The following is a 23,900-nucleotide window of genomic DNA, read 5'->3' as shown; positions in this document are numbered from 1 at the left end:
GCAATGGGATTATGCATATGCCTTTCCCCATGTATGTGAGTATAATTATAGGGGACCAAGTCTTGAAGCAATTGCAATTCTGTGGCAGTACATCCGCCTGGGAAAATCCACTACTGACGACCATTAACTGCCCGAGTTGGTACTTTCGAGCCACCCTTTTTCGACTTAAACGTTGACACTTGAACTCTTTTTGATTTCGCATATGTGCGTGGTCCCTGAACAATGGCACAATTATGTTAAATATCGACAAGTGGCCATCCAGCTGCTGCTTTTGTTGTGTGGAAATATTAAACACTCGTGTGCGGCCACCGACAATCGAAATTCTTGGAGCCAAACGAAATTCAAATTAAAAATGGTAAAATGTTCAGAAAAGAGGTTAAGCACCTTGCAAGAGTGCAAAAGTTGCGGTTAGAGCAAAAAAATGGTTTCATTTATTGCTTTGTTTCGAAGGAAACGAATCTAAATCCAGCTTTTCTTGAACATACAAGATTTAAAAAGTATTTTCTTCCTTTAAAATCTACAGAACTTTACCGCATTCAGCTGATTTTGTATACATACGACCAAAGACACTAGAATAATGAGATGCGTAACGCCATACGATTTTTTTGCACACGATGAAAAAAAGGACAGATTTTGATTCATACGTTGCCATTGTGCCAATGCGTTTCAAATACGTTTCGGGCATTTTATAGACTTTATTTAAGACAATTTTTACTACTTTGTGCAAGTAACACATACACTACATACATACATACATACATACATACATACATACATACATACATACATACATACATACACACGTACATACATACATACATACATACATACATACATACATACATATATACATACATACATACATACATACATACATACATACATACATACATACATACATACATACATACATACATACATACATACATACATACATACATACATACATACATACATACATACATACATACATACATACATACATACAAACAAACATACATACATGCATACTTACATACATACAGCGGTACATGCATGCATAAATACATACATACACCGGTAGATACACTACACACACACTAGACTCACTGCTGCGACTCTAAATTAGAAGACATACCTTACAGTCCTCACTAGAACCAGTTGGGAATTATAGGGCTACAAGACAATATTTTTCCTAAGCAAATATCAAAAGCGGCAATAACTATGTGTTCCGACAGTAAGTTAAACATTCTTCAGACTTTAATTAAGGCAATTTTTACTACTTTGTGCAAGTAACACATACACTACATACATACATACATACATACTACATACATACATACATACATACATACATACTACATACATACATACATACATACATACACCGGTACATACACTACACATATGTACACTACATTCACTGCTCGACCGGTAAGATTGATTACTGGAAATGTTTTGTGACTCTAAATTAGAAGACATGCCTTACAGTCTTCACTAGAAAAGCAGCAAATTATATCGAAAAGCAATAGGTAGAAAACTATCTTAGTTGGGGAACATGGAAATATTTTATGTTTAACATTTATTATTTCAAGTCGACTCGAAGGTCATATAAATTTACGACCCCATTACAATTGTAATGTCCTCCCCGTGGTGTTCCCTGGGTACCAAAAAATACATATCTTACAGATAATTTATAATAAAAATATTTATATGTAAACGGTAGCTAATTCGAGCGGCGATTTTACTAGAGAATATTAAAACAACTTCTTAAAAAAAAAAAATAATAGTAACGGCATCAATTTTAAGTAATATTTAGCTCATATTACAACGAAATTGACCAAAACATTAATCAAATTCGTTTCTTAGATCAAAATTGACTTCGGACCGAAAATCGTCTTCTAGCACAACTTTTTTGTTTACTGTTTTCACTCGCACAAGCAAGTGAATTCTATTTTTAGATTTTTATGCTCTCAATTTTATGAAGAGAGCAATTACTGCCGCCACCAAAAAAGTGCAAGCTAGTGCAAAACCAATGTATGGCCGATACGCATCTTTCTCTTCTGTTTCTGTTTCTCTTTCTGATACTTCCATTGATCTCCAACGTGGACTTCCAAAAGAGCGCATTTTCCTGTTGGATATAACTTAATTATGCAATCTAAATGCATTGAATCACCTCAACCAAATGACAATAATCATAATGACAGTGGGTGGCTGGGGCGTGGATGGTGAAAATTGTTATCCACACAAAAATGTTAACTCATTTGTTGTCCCTTTTCAGTTGGCTCGCTGACAACCAAGCAAAACCACACAGAAAGATGGGCAGGTGAAAATGGTCGGGGGCTTTAGCTCGCAATTTTCCCATCATCGTTTCTTGGCGAAAAGAAGAGAGAACGACAAATCTTCGCAATTTATTTACGTGCCATTTCGTAGCGAACATTTTCGTTAGATTTTCCTCATTCGCCTGGCGGAATTCCAAGACAACTTCAGTCAGAAGGTCCAGGTTAACCCATACCCATTCCCAAATTTTGTAGGGCGCTCCTCTCGGGGATTTGCCCGCCACTACCATCTTCTTTGGTTTTTTGGCGACGACAAAAGTCATGACGCGCTGATGACGTTGCCAGTGGAAGGATTTAATGGCACATTAAGAATTTTATTACCGCCCTGCAACAACAACGTGATAAGGTGCTTGGGCGGGGCTAAGAAAGGGGTACGTAAGGTGCCGTAGAAGGGGTGCGAAGGCTGCTGGAGAAGGGGTACGAAAGGTGCTGGAGAAGTGGGGCTATAGAAAACCCCTTCGCCTACCTTGGCAGAAAAATTTTTCGCGCGCGTACACACAAAATTTTTGACAGGCATTTGCCATGAAAATCTTTTGGTGTCAACAGAAAATTTTCATCTCATTTTGGTTCATTTTCATTGGGTTTTTTTGTTATTGTTGTTGCTGTTGTTATTGTTGTATCTGTCTTTTTCACTACTTTATTTTTTGCGTTGATTTTCGGTACGCGTCAGCGAAAAGGGGGGTTTTCTTTTTAGGGAGTTCACAGGAGCTTCGCGGAGCTTCATCTTCACTTCCTTAGACGGGAATTTTCGACGTCTCGTTGGCTAAGACGATTGTCATTATTACAAGTTTTGCATAAATGAATGAATGACATTTATGTATTTCATTTAGCCAAAGCCAAGGACTCGACTTAAGGAGCTGAATGGTGGCTACAATGAATGGATAAGCGAGACTTGATGGGAGGGTAGGTGGTAACCCAGCGAAGTCAGAGATGCTCAAGAACTTGCGTTTTTTGCGTTATCTGTTGATATATGTATTTCGAAAATAAACAAAAATCAGCGACCAATTCTATTGGAACGCTGCAAAATAAATATTCAGTTGGTTAATATATTTTCACTAGCAGATCAATCTGAAAAGTTATGAAAAGGTATTACCATTGTGGCATCACTGGTTGATAAAGAGGTAGTAGGGTCGTGAAAAGAGGCAAGTAAGGTGGTAATAAGATGTTGGAGGCCATTTGGTTGCCTGAAATGATGCGCGAGTTTTTCAAATCTTTATGTCCTTTGTTTGATCAACTTTTGGCAGAGAGCTCCTTCAAGATTTTTGGACAAATGAGTGGATGGGGTGCATTTAGGATGAGGTCAGGTGAATTCGTTGTGCCATTTACCCATTATGTGTCAGCGAAAATTTCAATCCAACCACAATTTCATCATGACATTTGTGCATAATTGAATTAATTCCCAAATGGAACTCAGACCTTTTCGGTGGCTTGGCAATGGAGTGGCTGGAGGGCTCTTAAAGGATTTTGGGTAAGCATAAAGATTCTTAATTGCTGATGCTTACAATTCGAGGTAGAAGAACGGATTTACCTACAATTATATTTTTGATGAAAAGAAATCTAATTTTTTACATTTAGACAAAATCTGAACCAAACACAACTTTGGAACCACTGGACGTCAGCCCAACCAATTAAAAAAGTGTGTGACCTAAAAGAGCAGCTGCTAGATATGCGAAATAATCCCCAAACCAGCCAATTAACGTCGATCCGTAGAACATCTGGAATGGAATACAAGTTCTTTTTTCCCGCCCTGTTATTTATATGCAATTTAGGCATATTCCTCTGCCTTTTTTCTTCAATTTTTGTTTGTGCAACCCTTTTGCGCACCGACCTCATCCTTCCCGCTTAATTTGAATGCATTTAAAAATGTTAAAATATGAGAATTACCAAGGCAAACGGAACGAAACAAAAAAAGCTGAATTTATCTACAGAGACACGCACTTTGAACGTTAACTTAAGTGAGGGAGATGGCCATTTCGTTCGGGCAGGCCTCGGTACACAAAAGATTTGTACGTGTTCCCACTTGATGAGGCCAACCCCCCGGAACCCGTCTTTATCAAGCCCACACCCATGACAAATACTACGCGAAAAAATTCCTTAAAAACCAGCGAACGGAGCGTAGGAAAAAGAGTTAGGCGAGGATAAGGGCTGTGGCAAGGAAACGGAAAGGGGTGTACACTGCAAAAATATCTTCCGAATTGGCATTTAATTGGATAATAGTATACACCAAGTAGGAGAGTTATACTGAACTATTTTGGGAATATATCTATACATTATATTAGACATATTTATACAGCATTTTCTGAGATATTGAGATATTGAAATATTTTTTTCCCGTGCACGCATAGGCATTATTATCAAAAAAAAAAGTGGAGTACACAGAAAGGGGGCGGCGCATTACAAGGTCCTTCACTGCCCCATCCCATTTGCCAGTGGCTCACGTTACGCCGAAAAAGAGATAATTTTATTTCATTAATCCTTTTTTGGGACAAATTCGCTGTCCGTTTTTTTGTATTTTTTTGCTGTCCGTCTCGCGTTTTGTTTGTTGCCCTCTTGTTCCTCTGGTTCTTTTGCAGGATTCAGCTTCTGCTTTTTTCTTGTATTCCGGCTCGGATATTCTGGGCGTGGCTCGAACGTAATATTAGCTTAAAATTGTGTAAATAAAAATTACATTCGTAAGAAGGTCTGCTGCCACCCGTAGCAGTGGCAGCAGCTGCTTAAGTCCCCATCCTCGGACATTACTACGTACAGCCAGTAATTTTTTCTTTTTTTTTTGTTTCCATCCCATTTCGGGATGGGGATCACATGAATCAGTGACCGCAAGTTCTGGGTTCCGTTCGCTGGATTCGGTGGATCCTGTCGTCGCCATTTTGAGTACAGTCAAGCTCTAGTTGCATCTACTGGTAAGAAGATACAATCGTCTTTAGGATCAATAGGGGCTTATAGCACACATAAAATAATAAATGGCCTGACTCTCACTTTTTATGGCACACTTTAAGCGTAGATAGAGAAGTTTAAAGTCGTGGCTCATGCCCCAAAACGTGATCAATATTAACACCTTGGCGAGTCATTTGTCTGGCAATTTACAACACTTTTTCGGCCAATATAATTCGCGCTTAATGGCCTTTCGGCAGACTCTTTGGCAATGGCCGGTAAAAGTGGTAAACTGGTAAACTGGCAAACTGGCAAACTGGCAAACCCTTTGGCACGCATAATTCAAACGGCGCAAAGTTCAGAACACGCCCTCCCCTCATTCGCAAATTAATGTTACATTTTATTTGAAGAAGAAAATATAAATATAAATATTTTCGCAGCGTTACAAATAAATTTGCCAGGCGGCGCAGGAGTGCGAGCCGTTCTCCTGCTTTTTTCGCATTTCGCATTTTCGTAAAAAATTATAAACAGTCGGGTGTCCCCGGGTGTCCTTGCCGCCAGTTACGACTCCTGGTTGGGTATATAACTCCGCTCATTAGTTGCCCTACACGCAATTAAGCACAAATGGCTTTCGAGGCGGGCACACGTAGTCCCGAGTCCTTTGGCTCCCCATCTCCGCCGCCTTTTTGGCAGAAGCTGAAGCACTCTGCCTATGGATGTGTTGCTGCCCCATCGCTATGACAACTCGGTTTTAGCCAAGCTCCAGGATCCTGGTTCTGCTGCTGCTCCTGCTGCTCCTCCTGCTCCTGCTGCTCCTGCTGCTCCTGCTTCTCCCACTCGCTCAACTATAAATCCTTGGGCAAAAGTTATTCGCAGCGGAAACATTGTCATTGCTTGCTGGCGTTGTCGTTGCCAGCGCCGTGGAAACTTTGAGTTTTCATATTTCTTGGGTAAATCCAAAGTGGAGAACAACCTGTACAATCCAAATCGATTGATCAGGGATAAAAAAAAGTATTTAATTAATCTTAAGGTTCCAAATAGCAAAATCAGCAATTATGGTTTGAAAATCTTTACTTTGGCAGATGTTTTGCGAAGAAACAACTATGAAGTGATCATTTGGACACCAACCTACTAATTTGACAGGCCAATCCATTACTCAACACTTACTTAAATGCATGAACGTTGGTAACCCTGTATTTCGAGGTGTTTTAGTCGAGGTCACCATTCGACATTCGGGTCTTTTTTCGCTGGAGCTGAAGTCGAGCCGCATTAAAATTTGTCGTTCGTAACTTTGGCGGACGGGCGCATCCGCTGTTTCGTCTGGGACTATCCTTCCCCCATATCCTTCCCCTATATCCTTCCACCCAAGCCAACCGCCCGCCAATTTTCGCTGTAACATTCTGGGCAAAGCCAAAAAATTTATTACACGTAAAATTTCACCTGCGCAAGACATTGCTTTGCCCATTTTAACGGTTAAATAAACTTTTGGCGCTCATTCCCCTCCGCGCTTTATTATATATATTTTTTTTCTTTTTGTCTTTTATTGTATTTCTGACATAAATATACATAAGCGGGAAGAGGATACGAGGAGGGGCAGACAGAGCCGCACACAAAGGATTCATAAATTTCATAATTGTGAAATGTGCATTTTAATGTGCTCGCAAATGAGTTGAAGACAAATTTTTGAATTATTTGCAAAATTTTGTTGATTTATTGAAATTGCCCTGCTCTGCCACCATTCCAGGAATTATCCTGGCGGCACTGCTTGTTTGAGTAACTGCTTGAGTAACCAACTGCTTGCTGATCAGTGGATAAACTATGAGACTGCAAGTTAATAACCATTTTCAAACTGTTGCGCTGGAGCAGTCTAAAAATGAAACTGAAGCTGCAAATAGAATAAATTTCAGATTTGAAAATCCGTTTTTGTCAATTACCTTTTTGTTAGAGGTATGATGAATTTCTCAAATGACTAAAAAACCCACAAACTGAACTGAACGTCGAACTTCGATTAATAAGCCAATGATGGTATATTTTTACGCTTATTTTATAGCTACAGTATACATAAAATAACACAGTAGTACAGTAATTAGCATAGGACATCCAAAGGTCTATCAGTAATTTACTTGGTCGGCTGGGACCAAAATGTGCAGCCATGTGCATGATTCGTTTATGCCTTTGTCAGGTTCGTCAGTGAGCAGCAGTGAAAGCGGATGGAGAAGGCTGGAGAAATGTGGTAGCGGCAGTTTGCTGCACCTGTCTGACCAAGTAGCCAACACCCAACCGTCCACCCACTCGCCGCCCCACCCGATCCTCCCACCCAGTCTATCCGTCGAGTCAGTTGTTTGATTTTACAGTTGTAGTCCAATTACGATTTTGAGCGCATACCAACCGCACAGATTTCTGCCTTCAGCTATGTGTGTACTACGCAGTTGAGGTCAAAATGATAGTACAAATATTGAAAAGGCATAAAAATGTTTTAGGAACTAAAATTGAATGGAAAGTCAATGCTGACATATTTCAGTCGAACCAATTATAAAGCACATATTACCAATGAAAAACTGGCTTTAAAGCTAAAAGTAATTTTAACCTGGAATGTCGTAGCAACTTTGTGCAATATTATTCTATTATTATGAGCACATGTGTGCCGTGCTTGTAACTGGCTGTCAGTGCTGCAACATCGTCCTTTTCGTCCTTGTTTCTCGTCCTCAGTCGGTCATGCTCCTTCCGAACGGCTTGCACGCGGTTTTCGGCCAGCTCACCACCTGGATTCTAGTTGGGTTCGTCCTGGCCTGCTAGTCCTGCTAGTCCTGCTAGTCCTGCTAAATTACATTTTAGCAAGTTAATTGAAATGGAAATTAGTTGAAATTGTAAAACGAATTGAATTGTATGTGATTAGCTGCAGCATTTTCGAATTGGTTAAACAGCAGCAGCAGCAGCAACAGGAGCAAGCCTTGTTTTCCACCTGAAGAGCTTTTTGGCCAAAACTGTCCTTAATATTTGCAAGCACAACTGTACCAGCAATGCAAAAATACTGCCCTCCCTTCTGATTAAAATAGTTAGGTTAATATTTAGGTTGCGAAACTATTAAACTGCAGCTTAAAATTAGCAAATATTAAAACAACTTTATCCCCTTATTAAAAAAGCGTGTGCTTAATCACAAAAGTTACTATCTATTTGCGTTCTTCCCCCTGACTTCAATATACTTACTCTCCTTCTGTTTCACAACGACCGCAGACAAACGTAGCGCACAGCTCGCATATATTTAACCATAAGTAATATTAATACCCATTTTTGTTAACCGAAAAAAAGTGAGGAGTATGCTTTATGTGTGGGTTACTTGGTGGGTGGGTGGACGGGTAGTGGGCCAAGGGGTGGCGGTTGGGTGGTGTGTGGTGTGTGTAAAATTATTATCCTTCACGCTTAATATGCACAAGCGGAAGCCGTCATTTGTACGCCACGGAGAGATGACGATGACCAAAACCCAGGGCCGCTGGCCATTTAGCATACGCAACTGGGTGTGAGTGTATCCTGGTGTCTTTTTTTCTATTTCTTTTGGCCAGGCGTTTTTTATGTCATCGTCCTAGTCATCGTCTACTTATGTACCACATGCTTCGCATTGCACTCGGAAAAATTAATTAAAGCGATATTTATTAGGATTTTGACGAGTTAAACATTGCGATGGGTTCGAGTGGTGACCCAAAACTCGGTATTTGGTCAGTTTTTAGTAATTGCTATGCTACCTCTGTCTAAAACAAAATAAAAAACAGATGAAAGTACTCCTTGAAGGTATAACATTCAAGGATTATGTTTACTGACGATTGTTTTTGAGTGACAAATTAACTTTGGATTAGGGTGACCCAAAACTGGACTGCTAACATCCATAACTTAGGGTGTTGACTACCGATTTTTATGCTTTTGTAATTAAATTATCTAAGAGCATACAATAAACTTTTTAGTTTCAATTTTTTTAGAGTTTTAATGATCGAAAATTATTGAAAGGTAGTTAAAAAATATGCAACCGTTTGTTGACTTTAGATACCATTTTCCAATGCCCTGAGTTGCGCATTTAATTGCGCAACATTTAATGATTTTGGGCAAGTTATGATGCGACACAGATGGATTTTGGTAATTAATTGTTCATGCTGATTTTGCACAGTGCACTCTCCTGCTTGCTACGTGAGTTGTCCGTTGTCCAGCGGAGAGCGTGTCCTTACAAAATTAGTGCTCTTTTACATTCATATGCACACATGCATCTATCCCAAATATATACGAATTTTTTTCACAATACTCGTACATTATTTCGGTTGTACATTTAGCATGGGCTAAAAAATAAAAAAATTATAAGAAAAAACGAAGTGAGAGGGGCCAGCGGAGAAGCGGACAGCAATCGCAGCGCTGATATATAATATTATATATTTTTTTGCAACTGTTTGTGCCACTTTAGCGGAAGTATCGCAGCGACATCAGCACGAATAGACCCCTTCCCTATGTGCCCCATGTGCCCCATGTGCCCCATGTGCCCCACCCGAAAACCCCTTCTTTTTTTTTGCACAGGACACTCTCGAGCTTTATGCGTTTTTTGTGTGTTTAGCAAAGCATAGAAAAGTGAGCGCATAAAAAATTGAAACCATTTTCTCATATTAAATGTGTGCCGACCGAAGAAGAGGCGGTGGGCGGGGGGCGTGACAGCAGCAGTTAATAATGAGCGCAGCGCCCCCCATCGGCCAGCGTTGGCATCTGGTCGCAAGCAGTCAAGAACTTGAGTGCAAGCAGTTCTCGCAAAGCAAACGTAAGGATTTGCTAATGTAAACCATCTTTAAACGCGGTTCTAATACAACATTTATGAATATCTTAGTAAGATGTTCGTTTCTAAGGAATCTCCTTCTAAGAATACATTGAGAAACTATTTATAAGGTTAATGATCAGCCCTGGGACCCACTTTATAAGCTATATATGCCTCTACTGAAAAGCTGATCTGTCCGCTTCATTCTTCTGTTACTCTGGTATGATTTTCTCCCATTTGCTCGCATTTTACACTATCCTTCGGTTGACAGTACGTGTCTCCTTGTCAGATATATATATATCCGCATACATACTATCTGAGACACTGAGACGCGACTGCTGATTATTATTCCGCTGACCGTTTCGTATTTATTTGAAAGGCATTTGCCGGCAGCCACCAACACACATGCAGTCGCACAGGACACACATCTGTGTGTGGTGGGTATGGTATTTTTTTTTTTAATTTTTTTTGTCCTGCAGGCGAGGAACAAAACGACATATTCGTCCTGCATAAATGATGTAATTACAGCGCAAGATTTTTGCTATGAGCAATTTTTATTTTAATTTCTTCCCCCGGCTCCATCTTTCTCTCCATTACCCCACTCATTTATATCCTTTCCTTTCCTTTTTCCATATTTTTTTTGCCCTATATGTGTACCCTCTGATATGCAAGTACGTATGCCATACTGCACTTGGTCACACACAAGTCTGCCAGCTTGTGAAATATTTTGCATGCTTTTATCACAATTTTAATTAAATGCACAAATTACTATAATATTTATATATTCACATTTATAAAGGTTGAGTTCTTTTTGCGAATCCTTTGACTAAAACTTGTTGCCTTTCGATACAATTTCTTAGATTCCCTAGCAGAAAACATCTGCTGCTTGTTGTGCTCTGTGCAGCAGACTTTCAAGATACTTTAAAAATGATAGAATATTTTTAATTAACCCAATTTCATGGTTGACTTGCTACCATTTATTTTTACCAGCCAAAGTCTCGAATAAAATCAACAAACAAGCGCTTATTTTTCCCACCTTTTTTTTTGTTGATAAACCTTTTTTTGCGAAATGGAACGCTGATATTTTATGGCCCCAAAACGAGACCCCAAAAATATTAACCCACCTGCCAAACAGACTCTAATGCATTTCTAACATGGGTTGAATGTGAGATGTGGGAGGGGCAGTGACCAAAAAGGGGGCGGTTGCGATTTGTTGACACAGCCAACGCCGCAAAAACATTGGCGGGCGTGTTAAATGAAATGAAAAGCCAAACGCGCGACCGCGAAAATCAAACAACAATAAAAAATAAAGGGGAAAACCGCAGAAAGGTAGCTACAACAACAGCCGCCAAACTGGACCAGGAAAATTGCGATGGCAGCGGAAAAAAGAACAAGAACAACACACTCGCATATACACAAACAAAAACAAGCGCAGTAATAGTAGTTAAACCCAATTTGTGATTTGTTTTGCCAAATCGCGGGAATGACGGCAAACGAAAACCTGTACAGTGTTGCAAACATCTACAAAAGATTATAGACCACATTTATTGGACACATCTCTGGCATTAAAGCCTATAAGAAGGCAAACAAGTTTTTTCTTTTCGAAACCATTAATGTATAAATTGTATTTCATATGAACTGAGTATTTTTTCCAGTGCGCCAATATAGCAACAGCAACAGGAAAAGCCACAAAGCTAAAAACAGCTAACGGGTAAACGGTAAACCAGCGACCGCCTGAATCCTGAATCCCGAATCCTCAATCCTTTCCCCCCGTTTGTGTGTGTGTGTGAGCTGTGTGTGTGTAGCTGTGTGTGCGCTGTCGCGATGAGAAACGTGCCGATGCATAATCATTGAGGCCATTATCATTTATTTCACTCAAAGGTGTCGTTGCCGTTTCGCTTCCGTTTTGCGCCGTGTGGCACCTGCAAAAATCAAAAACACACGCACCGCCAACAGAACGGAAGTAAAAACAAAAACCCAAAAACTTAGGTCAGTCCTTTTTTTTTTTTGGCCCTAAGCTGCACGGTACGACTTGATAAATTTTGGAAAATGCAATTGTACGGCAAATTTCCACATACACATGGATTTCACAGGTTATAAGCATGAAACTCTTCACAAATGCTGTTAACATAATTATTTGCTAACAAATCTTTAAATTTAAACAACTGCGTAATGCGTTGCAAATTTATGAACCCAAATGCCACGGTTAGCCACTCAAAGAAACCAAAACGCCCATATTCATTTGGCGTGGACTGTGCGCGCGATTTTCGCATATTTGTTTAGGTCAGAAGTATAAAAATCTAACAAACTATAGCGTAATGAAATCAAAATAAAGCAGGACCCATATTTCCATGAATAAGTCAACAAAAAACACACATACCGTGTGGATAAAATAGCATTCTAGAAATGAATGCACCTCTCTCAATACCGGAAGTAAACATAGATATCATAGCGATAAACTTAAGTTGACTGTCACAGTCCTAAGGCTCCAACATTTGATTCGGGTTTAGTTTTCTCTCACCCGGTGAACGATAAGCAGCCAAAAATTAAGAAACACAATTCTTATTTACGTACATATTTTTTTCGAAACAAATACGAATACAAATACCAAATCGAAGAGAGACCAAGGAGGCGCTACTTCCAAGAAAATCCAAAGAGTCCCCAATGAAGTGATGGCGTTGAAGATGAACCAAAACCAGAACCAGGTCAAGATCAACTACGTGCAGCAGTATGTGGGTAGGATGACGGGGCCGCTCGTCGAACCCATTTTCCCAGTGCCGCAAATGTCATCGGCAACCCTACGTGTCCGTCGGGCTGTCGTCGAATCCTATCGCGGACCCCAAATTGCTCCCGATGATGCCATGCTACCCATGCCGCCCCACAACAAGGTCCAAAATTTGGGTGAGATGCTGCAGGAGCTTCGATTCAGGCTGAAAGATTTCAAGCTTTGGCATCAAGTCATTCGTCTGCTGAAGAAACGGCTCTAGTCTGTAATGTGCAACTGATGAATCCTGATTCTACGCCTACTCTCAAAATCCCAATTAAACGAGTTAAAATTGTGTTCGATGTTAGGTTGTACAAGTCATTGTAAAATCGAGCACATGTATTTGTAGTCTGGCGTCATCTCCAAATTTCTAAAATAATTAACAAATGTTGCTCAAAATTATAAAAGGTGTAGATAATGCTTAACCAATTTGAAAAACCTGATACATTTCTATTCTTGACGCTGCCACATAGCTAGCAATTTAAATGTATTAAGAGTGGAGTTGGGACATCTGGCCAGGCCCAAATCACAGAAGGCCAGCACTGCAAACTGGAACAACAACAATGGCAAAAAGCGCAACAACAACAAAATTAGAATCCAACATTAAAATAAGTTTTTAAAACTAAGCACCGTGGCTTATGTCACAGAGAGAGTAGCAGTAGCGCAAAACAAAGCAAAGCAGTAAAAAAAGCCCAGCAGAACCACAGGGCAGACGACATTTAGAATATAAATTTAGTTAAACAAATCTCGGACGAGGCGAGCCTCCCCAAGGTACGAATGCAGCCAGGGTTGCCACCGACATGTATAAGTTCCGCGCGAGGCACTGCGCTGCGTAAAAATTGGGGATCTCCTGCACTCGCTATTAAAAATATAATGTTAAATATAATTCAACAAATATCTTTAGTATTGATTTTTCTAAACAGAAAGCTATATAATTAGTCAATATTATATAATCTGTTGTTGTGTGTTTGTGCGTGTAAAATCGTCGTCTTAACCCGTAGTAATACAAATAACAAATAATACCACTTAAAACATGATTCATATATTATCCATGTTAGATCGAACAAACTAGTAATCCCGACTGCAGAGCATTGGCAAAAGCTTTCGACCCCAGACCCCCAAAGTGCATTTCATACGTTTTAGGGTTAGGGTTAACGCGGCACTGGTCCCTGCCGACCTCCCTTAACCCCTCCCTGTATCCTTCTGCACTTTCTTGTTTTGCTTCTTTATCTTTTTGCCATGTAGGCTTCTCTGGCTCGTATTTCCCACCTCTTTCGCCCCGCCGCCAACCGCTGACAAACGTCAAAATATAATTTTTGCGTGGATTTGCGTTGGCCCAACAACAGCAACAGTAATAAATGTGAGGGGGCATGAAACCTACCTCCCACCAAAAAGAGTACAAAAAAATAAGAGTGAAACAATTTTTGCAACTGCTGCCTGCTGCTCCTTATCTCAGGCACGTTAATGTGGCCTATGTGGCTGTGTGGCTATGTGGGGAAAGGGTTGCCAGCATTGCATGTCCTACTGTGAGACATAATTTTTAATAATCTACAACACAGCCCGGCCACAAAAGGGGTGGTGAAAAGAGAGGGGGGCCGACGCCCAAAAATACGCGCATGCAAATGGCTTAATTTAATATATAATTATACCCTGACATCGCAGGAAGGCAGCCGTAGTAGATAGGGCTACATCAGTTAGGGTATGGCATTTCGATCATAAAGAATTCAAGTATTTTTATAGATTTTAATATGTGGTATTTCAACTGCCTCTTTCAGTATTTTTTTAGCGCCTTTCTCCGCGATTCTCAAATGTTCAATATAGCTAGTGCCCTTTTAGGCGATTCTCAAACTTCTGAAGTGTTTAAAAAAAAGTATTTAAGCAAATTTCCGCATACTTTCACCTAGGGCATTTATTCGTCTGCCAATATTAATTTCATGTCGCCCTCACTGGTAGTGATTTCCTAGGTTTCGGTTGAACACCGGGTGCTTGTTCATTTTTTATCTGACTCCGTAAGGTTGGCCAAACGGTGTTAAGACTAAGATGCCATATACTCGTGTGGAAGATTGTCTTGTCTAAGCTCCAGATTGATGCCGCCTTTGCCGCAAAACCCAATCCCAGAGCTGTAATTAAATTATCATGCCAACAGCATAACGCTGACTTAACCCCATCCATTGCATGTGTTTTTTGAAAAGTGTGGGCGGTGTTGTAATTCAAACAGGAGCCAACGGGTTAACATTAGCGCACTTTTATGGCCTTCGCTGGATAAGTATGTGTCCTTTAACCCCCGCCACTTGAGTATCTTTTTTCTATGATTAGCTGCGAAATTTATGCCAGCCGCAAAGGCATTCTGCGGCAACGAGTTGAAACAGCGAAACCTGCAGTGCCTTTTTAAAACAACTAAATAAAAAGCTAAATATACAAGTGGTCAATGAAATTATATGATTTGGATGGCGAATTATTTCAGTTAAAGATTAAAGTTAAGCTCTATATTGAAACCAAATAATATCGCCCAAATATAGAGAAGAGCGCAAGCTTCAGAAGACTTTAACTCAAATGCAAATCCAGAAAAGAGGAGAAAGAGTGCGGGAAATCGTTGCTAGCTTTTCCATCTTGGACAGCAGCTGTTGACCAAATGTGGACTTAGGACGTGCTTTTTATTTTTAGAAACTGCTCTTAAAACGCGATAAAACACGTTGAAATGGCAAATAGAGGACGAAGGAGGATGCACCACGAAAAAAATGAAGCGAAGGAGAGTAAAAGATGTAAATTAGTAGGAGAGTCGACGAAGGCGGGTTACATATGTACTTAACCAGTTACATGTGAGTATGCGATATATATTTTATTCATATAGAGCCACAAACACACACACTCGACCAAATCCCAAGTTGGGAAATAAAAAATATGCTTAAAAAATGAGGGGTGGTGGGCTGGGCTGCCAGAGCGGACAGTGCATCTGGAAAAAAATGTGTAAAGCGTGCATTTACATAATGAAAGATGTAGCCGTGCAAGTGTGTGTGATTTTTTCCTAGAGTATATGTGAGGCAAAAGGATTAGCGATGGTCGTCATGTGCGTGGCCCAGCCAAAAAAACAAAAAAAAAAAAAAAAGGAAAAAAATTAAATTATAAAATATTGAAGCGAGTAAGAAATGCGCAAAAGGGACAGAAAACCGAGAACCCAGCTTGCTCCTAAATGCACTGAAAAGTACTTGCGTTATTTCACATTTTAGTATTTATTTTGTGAAACTCTTGAAGTGAAAACACGGCAACATTGTGCGGTATTTGCAGTAATTATTGAAATGCTAAACTTCTTAGGTTTTTTGAAGGCACTCAGCTATACTCCATAAACAATATGTGTTTCATTGTAACAAGAAATCAAGAAGAACTGGGTAAGCTGATTTTTCCAACGTGCAACCAAAATTAATGTCCCTTTAGATACAAATGCAATTTATAAGCGCCGCTCGTATGTGCTTTCACATGGCTTCCATCGCCCACTCAGTCCACTGTATATATATGTAAATATATTATTTTTTTGTCAACATAATTTTGAATAGCATTAAAATTATTAGCTACAAATGAATAAAAAACGAGCGGGGCGCGGGCAAAATGAGGCTGCGGGGCAGCTGGAAAAAATTAGTGCGAAGGACTAGAAGTAAAGAAAAGAAACGGGCGTACCATCCTTATGTCAGGGGGTAAGCCCTCTGGAACCCCAATCCCAATCCCAATCCCAATCCCCACTCTATGCCGCCCAGCACAAATGCGCATAATGAGCTCTGGTCAGCCAGCCTAGACGGCCGTGGGAGGTTGCCATCGCAGAGATTTACGCGCGACAAGTTTTTCTTGCCCTTTTCCGCAGCGTAATTCCTTTTCATGCCCTATCATCTGTGCAGTTTGGGGTATGCCCTGCTAAGTACCATTTTGTATCGCAATAAATGGGAGCTCTTATGACTTTATCTTGTAACCGTACAATACTAGCCACTAACATTGCTACCAAATGCTGGCATTGAGTTGGAAACTTGTGCAACAGTCTCATGCAGATTTATTTTAGAGTATTAAACACATTGCCCAACGCGTCCTTATTTTAGGTAACATTTTTTGTAGCCTCGCAACATCCAGCTAAACACTTTTCAGTTGATATCGCAAATCCTTTTCGCTGGCGCTTACATAATGATATGTGGCCGCAGATGCCAAGTGAGGGAAAATCTGAGAAAAAAATACATGCAAAATATAAATGGTTAGGAAGTAGCGTCTGCTGCTTGCCTTTTTGCACTTGTTTTGCATTCGCATGCAATTTGCCATATAAATCCGCATTTTCGTTGTAGCGCCTCAGACATTAATTGAAAATATTTGGTTGTATTATTTAAAGTATATTTAAAAATCAGTTTTATACCGTTATATCATGCTTGCTGTATTGTGTAATATATCAGTTAAACGTAACTCTTAACTAGACAAAAAAATAATCGATTATATGGTAAATAGGGTGACCGTGAATAGTATGTAGCTCCACTTTTCAGAGTTTATGAATGGTGCATTTGATCCTCGACCAGCTTTTTGGGCCTACGCTTGCGACGCTTCCTTGCCTTTCGCCGTAGACGATCGAATTTCCGGATCCGGTCGCAAATGAAATGCTTGAGGTCATCGCCCTCGGCGGCCGATTGACGACTGCACGACATTGTGAATAATATTAGCGAGTTAAGGTAGAAAAAGAATCTTATATCGTAGTCATCCAGTGATGGTTTGCCCTTGGTTCGATGATTGTTATTATTATAATTGTTATCTTTCTGCCGGTCTTCCTTTTCCCATTCCTTTTGGTAATTACTAAAGTTGTGTTTGCGCAACTTGGAGGCGGGATACGTGTTGGGCGATGGATGGGGTTCAAAGGTCGAGCGCTGGCGCTTCGAACTGGCCAAGTGCTGCCGAAAATAGTCGTAAATGCTCATGTTCCTTATAACGATCGTGTTGGTGGCGGTGCTGTTGCTAATGTTCATTATCGGTCCCGATTTATGCGGCGCCACATGCTGTAGATTTAGCCAACTGCCGCCTGCCACAATCTTATTGCAATTGTTACTGGCCAGCAGCGTTGTCGTTTTTAATGTATTTAGCATTGGCTCATTGGTGTTATTGTTGCCGATGTTATGGCATCGGTCGTTGTTGTGTTGATGGTTCTGATAATCTTGATTGTAGTAAGGATTTTGTTGGGTTATTGTTGATTTGGTTGTATTGTAATCTACAGCAGTGACTGCAACCCGTCAATGATCGGCGACCAGCGGTCCCCAGAACATTTTCGATATCTTCGAGTCGTCCTCGGTTAAAAAGAACTGACGGCCCAAATGCACAAACTCCTTGAGCGACAATTGGCCATCGCCGTTCTTGTCTATCACAGCGAATGAAACGGCAGCATCGTCTTCGGTCAGTCCCAGACAGCGGAAGAAGAGCTTGTATTGTTCGAGATCCAATGAGCCAGTGTGATCAAAGTCCACAGCCTAAGAAAAAACCGAAAAGTTAGTTGGTTCAGTTCGATGGTGTGCTTATACAAGTATCATCAATGATAGCCACTTAGAAGTGAGACCAACCTTAAACAAGTAGGGCAAGAAGCGACCAATGCGCTTGGCCATCTTCTTGTCGTTGAGACGATGGTGCAGATCGGTGAGAAACTGCTCAGCAGTCACCAGATTGTAGGGGGTTATCTCCCCGAACTGCTCTTCCCAAGTATGTTTGATCACATCGTTGAACTCAGCAGCGACCTCTGGGGTCAGATGGCCCAGATCGCTAAAGCGTTTGGCCAGCAATTTAAAGTCGTCGTAGGACACAACGCCATCGTGGTTAACGTCCAAAATGCGGTGCAGAGTACGCATTTTGCGGCGCCAGAAGGCTGAGTCGCCCTAAAAATGAGGAAAAATTTACAAATTAATTAATTAGTTTAGCTTATTTTATTATAAATATAGCAAGTCCTGAAAGCTAAACTACAAAGCTCTTTCCAATTCTTCAACCGAGCCTTATGGCTTTTTCAAACTACTTAAGGACTTTAAAAGTAAAGCTTTTAAGCTTCAAAGGAGGACTTGGCTGTCCTTAAACTGCTTTTAATAACAAATTCCTCGAGCTTTCCTCACTTCTGAGCCGACTGCTTGCGAGCTTTTGGGTGCCTTTACAAAAAGCGATTCAAGGACTTGCGAGAACTGCTTGCTGACTTGTAAAGTCGGGAAACACTGCTTTGAGCTTCAATTCGCTTCAAATTTTGTTTGTGGGAAATCTGCTATTTGTTATTCACAACCAAAACCAAAGCTTTGATCATAATACAGTCCGTACTCGAAAACCAGTTACTACTGTTGAATGACCAACTGTTCACCAGGTTACAATGTTGGACTATTTTAAAATGCCGCAAAAGCAGGTTCAAAAAACGACATTGAGCGCGATAAACAAATTTCGAAACACGTTTCTCGACCAGCCGCCCAGCGAACATGGAAATGTGATTTGAAATTTCTCAGCCACGTGGACGCTGTGAGTTTTGTGGGTCCATTTGATGGGCTATGCATTTCTCAAGCAGTTCACTCACCCGCTCGCTGCGCTTGGAATCCATTTTCTGGCGACGACGCTCGAACTCATCGTCCGAGTCGGAATCGCTATCACTTTCCACCTCACGTCGCAATTTGGCCGCTCCGGCCTTTTTTGAATATAGACGGACGGCCACGGCAGTTGGCATTTGATGCCAAAGCAGTGAGTTTGCTCCATTTGCGCAGATATTGCCACCAGTTGCCATAAAGAGGCGCTGAAATCAGAAGAAAATGGGAAATTAGCTCAATGAAAAATATTGGATAGTTTTCTAAATTTGATAATCATTTGGAAGAATGTGCTTTGAAAAGGGTGATGCTATCGTATCATTAACAATATTACGCAATCATTATGCTATTGTTCTATTTAATTCGGTTTTCACACAGTCCCATTGCTGAATGCTCTTTTTGTTGTTGATATGATTGCTATGTATGCCCTTCGGCCTGGTCTGTGTAAGCAATCATTATGTTTTTAATTACAACTCGGCGCACTGCTGTTTTCCCGTATTGCTTTTGTTGTGCTTGTTGTTTTCCCCATTGTTAAGGTCAGTTCTGTTTACTCACAAAACAATTCTAAGCCCGATTCGTCGTTATCTGTTTTGTTTTTTACCAGTTTTCCATCTTTGGGCCGCCATAAAAGTGACAAGGAATGACTCTCAAAATGTATCTCAAAAAACTCGGTTCACAGTTTGAGATGCTCTCCGTAATGGTATGAAACCACGTGGCGCTCATGTATGTTACAAAATTAACAGATGGAAATATAAACCATTAGCCAAAGAATCTTCAATAAATATAAAAAAAATTATATATAAATTCACATCTTGCACGGCATTTTAGAAATTTTGTACAAACAGTGCTTTGCCACCATTGCAACATTGAAAATGGAGAAAAGATATATGTTGAAGATGCCAAAAATCAGTTCGGGGAAAGGAAAAAGATAAAAAGTTCGCTCATTTTTAATTACAAGAAAACAAAGTCTCTTGTAAACGTTTTGAATTCCAATGGCTCTCGATAAGAAGGAATACAAGTAGAGATGTTGCCAGCTACCGACGACGATGATATCATATGTACATCATACCATATAACATTATCATAAAGCCCGCACACTTATTGTATTGGACTGTTTTAGTTTTCGGTTCCAGTTGCTTCGTTTGGTTAAACGAACTTTGGATTGTTTTTGTTTTTTCGGTTTTCTTTTCTTTTTTTCTTTTTGTAAACAAGTTTCTCCAAAATACGAATTAATGAATGCAAAAAAAAAACGGGCCTCCTTTCATTTAAATGTCTGCTCGTATCGAAAATAACCGAGAAACACGTTTCGACCATAAGAAAATTTAACAAAAAAACAACGACAATGATTTATGTAGAAGAAGCAGAGAGTAACAAGTCGGCAAATAAAAGTCAAAGTCGAGCAACAGGTCAATGTTAATTTAGCAGCAAACAAGAAGTAGAAAAATCGCGAAAAAAAATTAACTTTAATCATTTCCTGTGATTCTAAAACTTCTTTTTCCGGGCGATAAGAGAAAAAGTTCCAATGCATTTGCGCAGGTTTTTCCTGCCACAGAATTTGCGCAGTTTTCCGACTTTCAAAATGAGGGGGTTGTTGTCGGCGAGAAAGAAAAAAACACAAGCTTTCACCTGAATACACGGTGGAAAATACCAATGAATATTAATATTGGCTTAGCTGGTTACATACATGTATGTTTAGTATGTTTAGTCAATAATATCAACATAATATCATAAATTTCGTTTCGAAACCGATACATTTATGTACATAATTTCTGTTGGCAAATGGTGGCCGGTATTTTCAAAACTAACATAAGAGTAAGATGAAACATGTTTAAATATTACCAGAACAATTTAGTTAATGTATTGATTTAATAGCAACTTTTTTTTGTGTGTAGGTTTCATTTGTTTATCTTACTGTATCTTGTTCTGTTTTATTTAGGGATATGCCTACTTCGGCGCCGGTTTTCTAATTTGTTATTGATTGATTAAAGTGCTGCGCCCTTTCATGATTGATTTGCAAGAAATTTGCTATCACCCAAATGATTTTTATAGTCAATCATCAATTGAACTCAAACATCGAAAATCAGGGAATTTATAATCCCAATCCCGAATTGCTAAAATTGAGTTCGAGTTCTTACAGTTGCAGATGCACTGCTACAGTTTAGTTAGCACTGGCCTCGTTTCGTGAACATTCCCGCTCCCAATTTTCATTCTTCTCCGTTTCCCTTGCTTCTCTTATTCTCCACTCCTCCCCATTTACATTTTTCCTTCCCCCTCCCTGTTACTGTTTTTCGAATTGCGATTCTATTTCTCAGCTTTTTGTTTTGAGCTTATATCTTGCGGAAGCTGATTTTTGGTGGAACATCTTTGGTGGAACTGGTTTTAAACTCTTTGTTTTATAACTGTTGCATTTAAGCTTGTTTTTCTATTAACTGTTCTCTTCTGCCCTCTGGTGCTATTTTAAGTTAACTTCTTTCAAGCCTGCGATTCGCTTCCAAGTTTCAGGTTCTTTCAATTCAATTAGATACACTCATATATTCAATGCACTGGGCAAAAAAGGGATGCACTTACGTGACAATCGCTGTGCGAAATGGGCGTGTTTTGGGGCGGGGAGGCGCTCTGCTGCAGAACGCCGACAGTTGCGGCCATGTTGCGTTCCAGAATTTCTCTTGAAGTGCGCAAAATACCACGGCTCACGATGGAGAATGCCATTTTGTTTTTCGGTCAAGTTTTGGGCTCGCTTTTCTTGAATTTTCCCTCAATTTTCGCTTTGTTTTCCTTACAGTTTGAATTGCACTCGAGAAAATGTGCAACGTTGCCTTTTTTTCAGGGTGTTTGTTGTTTAACTCTTGTTATTATTTCGACTGCAACGCGCATTTAACAACCGGTTTTTTACCAAGATGCACCACAAAAAAATGTTTTCTTAAATGTTTCCGCTTTGTGTTGTTACACTTTGTTTTTGAGTCCGCTAATTTGTATTTCGATTTATCTGGGTTTTCAGTTTTCAGCTTTTTTTTTCTGATTTCTTTGCTTGGGAGTAAACACAACCGTTCGCTTAAGCGTTCGAATTCGTTTTGAAAACCATCGCTGCGCAAAGAAAAGAAGTCGACGTCGATGCCTGTAAAAGCAGAGCGGTCTTTCAGTGTGTGTGTGTGTGAGCGGGAGTACGTGTTTTTGTGTGAGTGTAGTGTTGAGCAGGGAGCGGAGAGGTGAGCATAAGAAGGGAGCGGGGAGAACAGCTGCTACTTGGAACTGTTACCACAAGCATTGTTACACACTATGGAAGCCAAGACAATAGTTGTTACAATTTTCAAATATTCACAAAATCATACATACACATGTCTTTCTTTACTTTCAAAATAATAGCTGCGTAATGTTTAAAATCAGCTTAAAGAGATTACTGTAGTTTCTAGTCTTGCGACCACTGCTGTACGCACGCACAAACACACAGGCAGACCATGTAAGCCGGTTGAAGAAGAAAATGAAGAGGAAGCAGGAGCAAAAGAAGAGGCAAAAACAAACCAACTCAAGACCCAGTGAATGTCAAACCTCGCTTAAATTTTGTTCATTTTCAAATGGAAGCCCAAAGGAAAATGCATTATATAAACATGGGATTACACACACACACACACACGGGCATTACAGTTTTCCATTGATAACGTAAAGGAAAGGTCCAAAAACAAAAGCCAAAACTCAAAATGAAAATATCACAGTGTGCGTATTTAGGTCGCTGCGTGTGACAAACTGTCAATCCAATACAATATGCCCCAAGACACCCTTCACCCCTCGCGCCCCACTTCGCCCAAAAGTGCCCTCTACGCACACACACACACATGTTTCTGTTTTCCCGTTGCTGTTCTACTTCATTACCCCACAGCAAAACGCATGTTTACACCCATACGTGTGCGGTAAATATAATAGGATCATTACAACATTTATTACAAGCAAAAAAAAACATAAGACCGCTTTCAGCTACTGACTATTCTCAAGCCAATTGCATTTTCCCACCATTTTATGGTATCTAAAACTAATTCATTTTCATTTTTTATGATATACATAAAATGCTGATCATTCTTTCCAGTGGATCACTATTTCTGGTACCTCCACTGTGGACACCCAGGCACACCATAGTTACAAACATACATATGTGTATATGTGTATGTGTATGTGTATGATTGTATAATAGTCTTGATCAAATAAGCGCCAGTGGACTTGGACCCAAAAAAAAAAACATTGCATCGGAACGAAAACAAAAAAGAAACTACCGAAAAATTAATAAGGGGAGGGAGTAATTCGGAATGGATATATCAGTGGCCGGCGAAAATTAAAGGGAATTATCGGCCCACCACTAATTCCCTATTATCTGGCTTCGTTTTAATAGTTTTTACTGTCCATCAAGATCAATGCTTTCATAAAGGCCCGATGGTTTTGCAGGCACTGGTCTCCCCACACCAAGAAGTGCAACATTTTACGTACAAAATAACAAAAAGAAAAAGTCGGAGGCCCCCCACTTTACCGTTTCGAATGCGGCGAGCGGAGTGCACTGCACTCTGCGGAGGCAAAAACTCGAAAATACAGACAGAAAACCAAAACATGTGAGCGGCCGGGAAGTT

At 40.0% G+C, this 23,900-nt stretch overlaps 2 protein-coding genes across 2 annotated transcripts; one reads left to right on the top strand and one right to left on the bottom strand.

The window, feature by feature from the left end:
* Positions 1-12,472: 12,472 nt before the first annotated feature.
* On the top strand, positions 12,473-13,165 carry LOC6551441. The gene has a single exon (XM_001978503.2). It carries the CDS (start codon positions 12,645-12,647, stop codon positions 12,957-12,959), a length of 315 nt encoding a protein of 104 aa, XP_001978539.1. The 5' UTR covers positions 12,473-12,644; the 3' UTR covers positions 12,960-13,165.
* Positions 13,166-17,079: 3,914 nt separating this feature from the next.
* LOC6551439 lies at positions 17,080-22,400 on the bottom strand. Its single transcript, XM_001978501.3, is given in 4 exon segments — positions 17,080-18,216; positions 18,307-18,615; positions 19,287-19,499; positions 21,859-22,400. Coding segments are annotated over 4 exon segments (1,629 nt in total). The 5' UTR covers positions 22,000-22,400; the 3' UTR covers positions 17,080-17,250.
* Between the last annotated feature and the right edge of the window lie 1,500 nt (positions 22,401-23,900).

The sequence above is a fragment of the Drosophila erecta genome, unplaced genomic scaffold, assembly GCF_003286155.1.
Source record: "Drosophila erecta strain 14021-0224.00,06,07 unplaced genomic scaffold, DereRS2 tig00000126-arrow-pilon, whole genome shotgun sequence".
NCBI lineage: Eukaryota > Metazoa > Arthropoda > Insecta > Diptera > Drosophilidae > Drosophila > Drosophila erecta.
This window is presented reverse-complemented; position numbering and strand designations above follow the sequence as displayed.

Bases quoted from the DNA above. Each gene is read 5' to 3' on its own strand.
- LOC6551441 (XM_001978503.2), top strand. From the start codon at position 12,645: ATGGCGTTGAAGATGAACCAAAACCAGAACCAGGTCAAGATCAACTAC.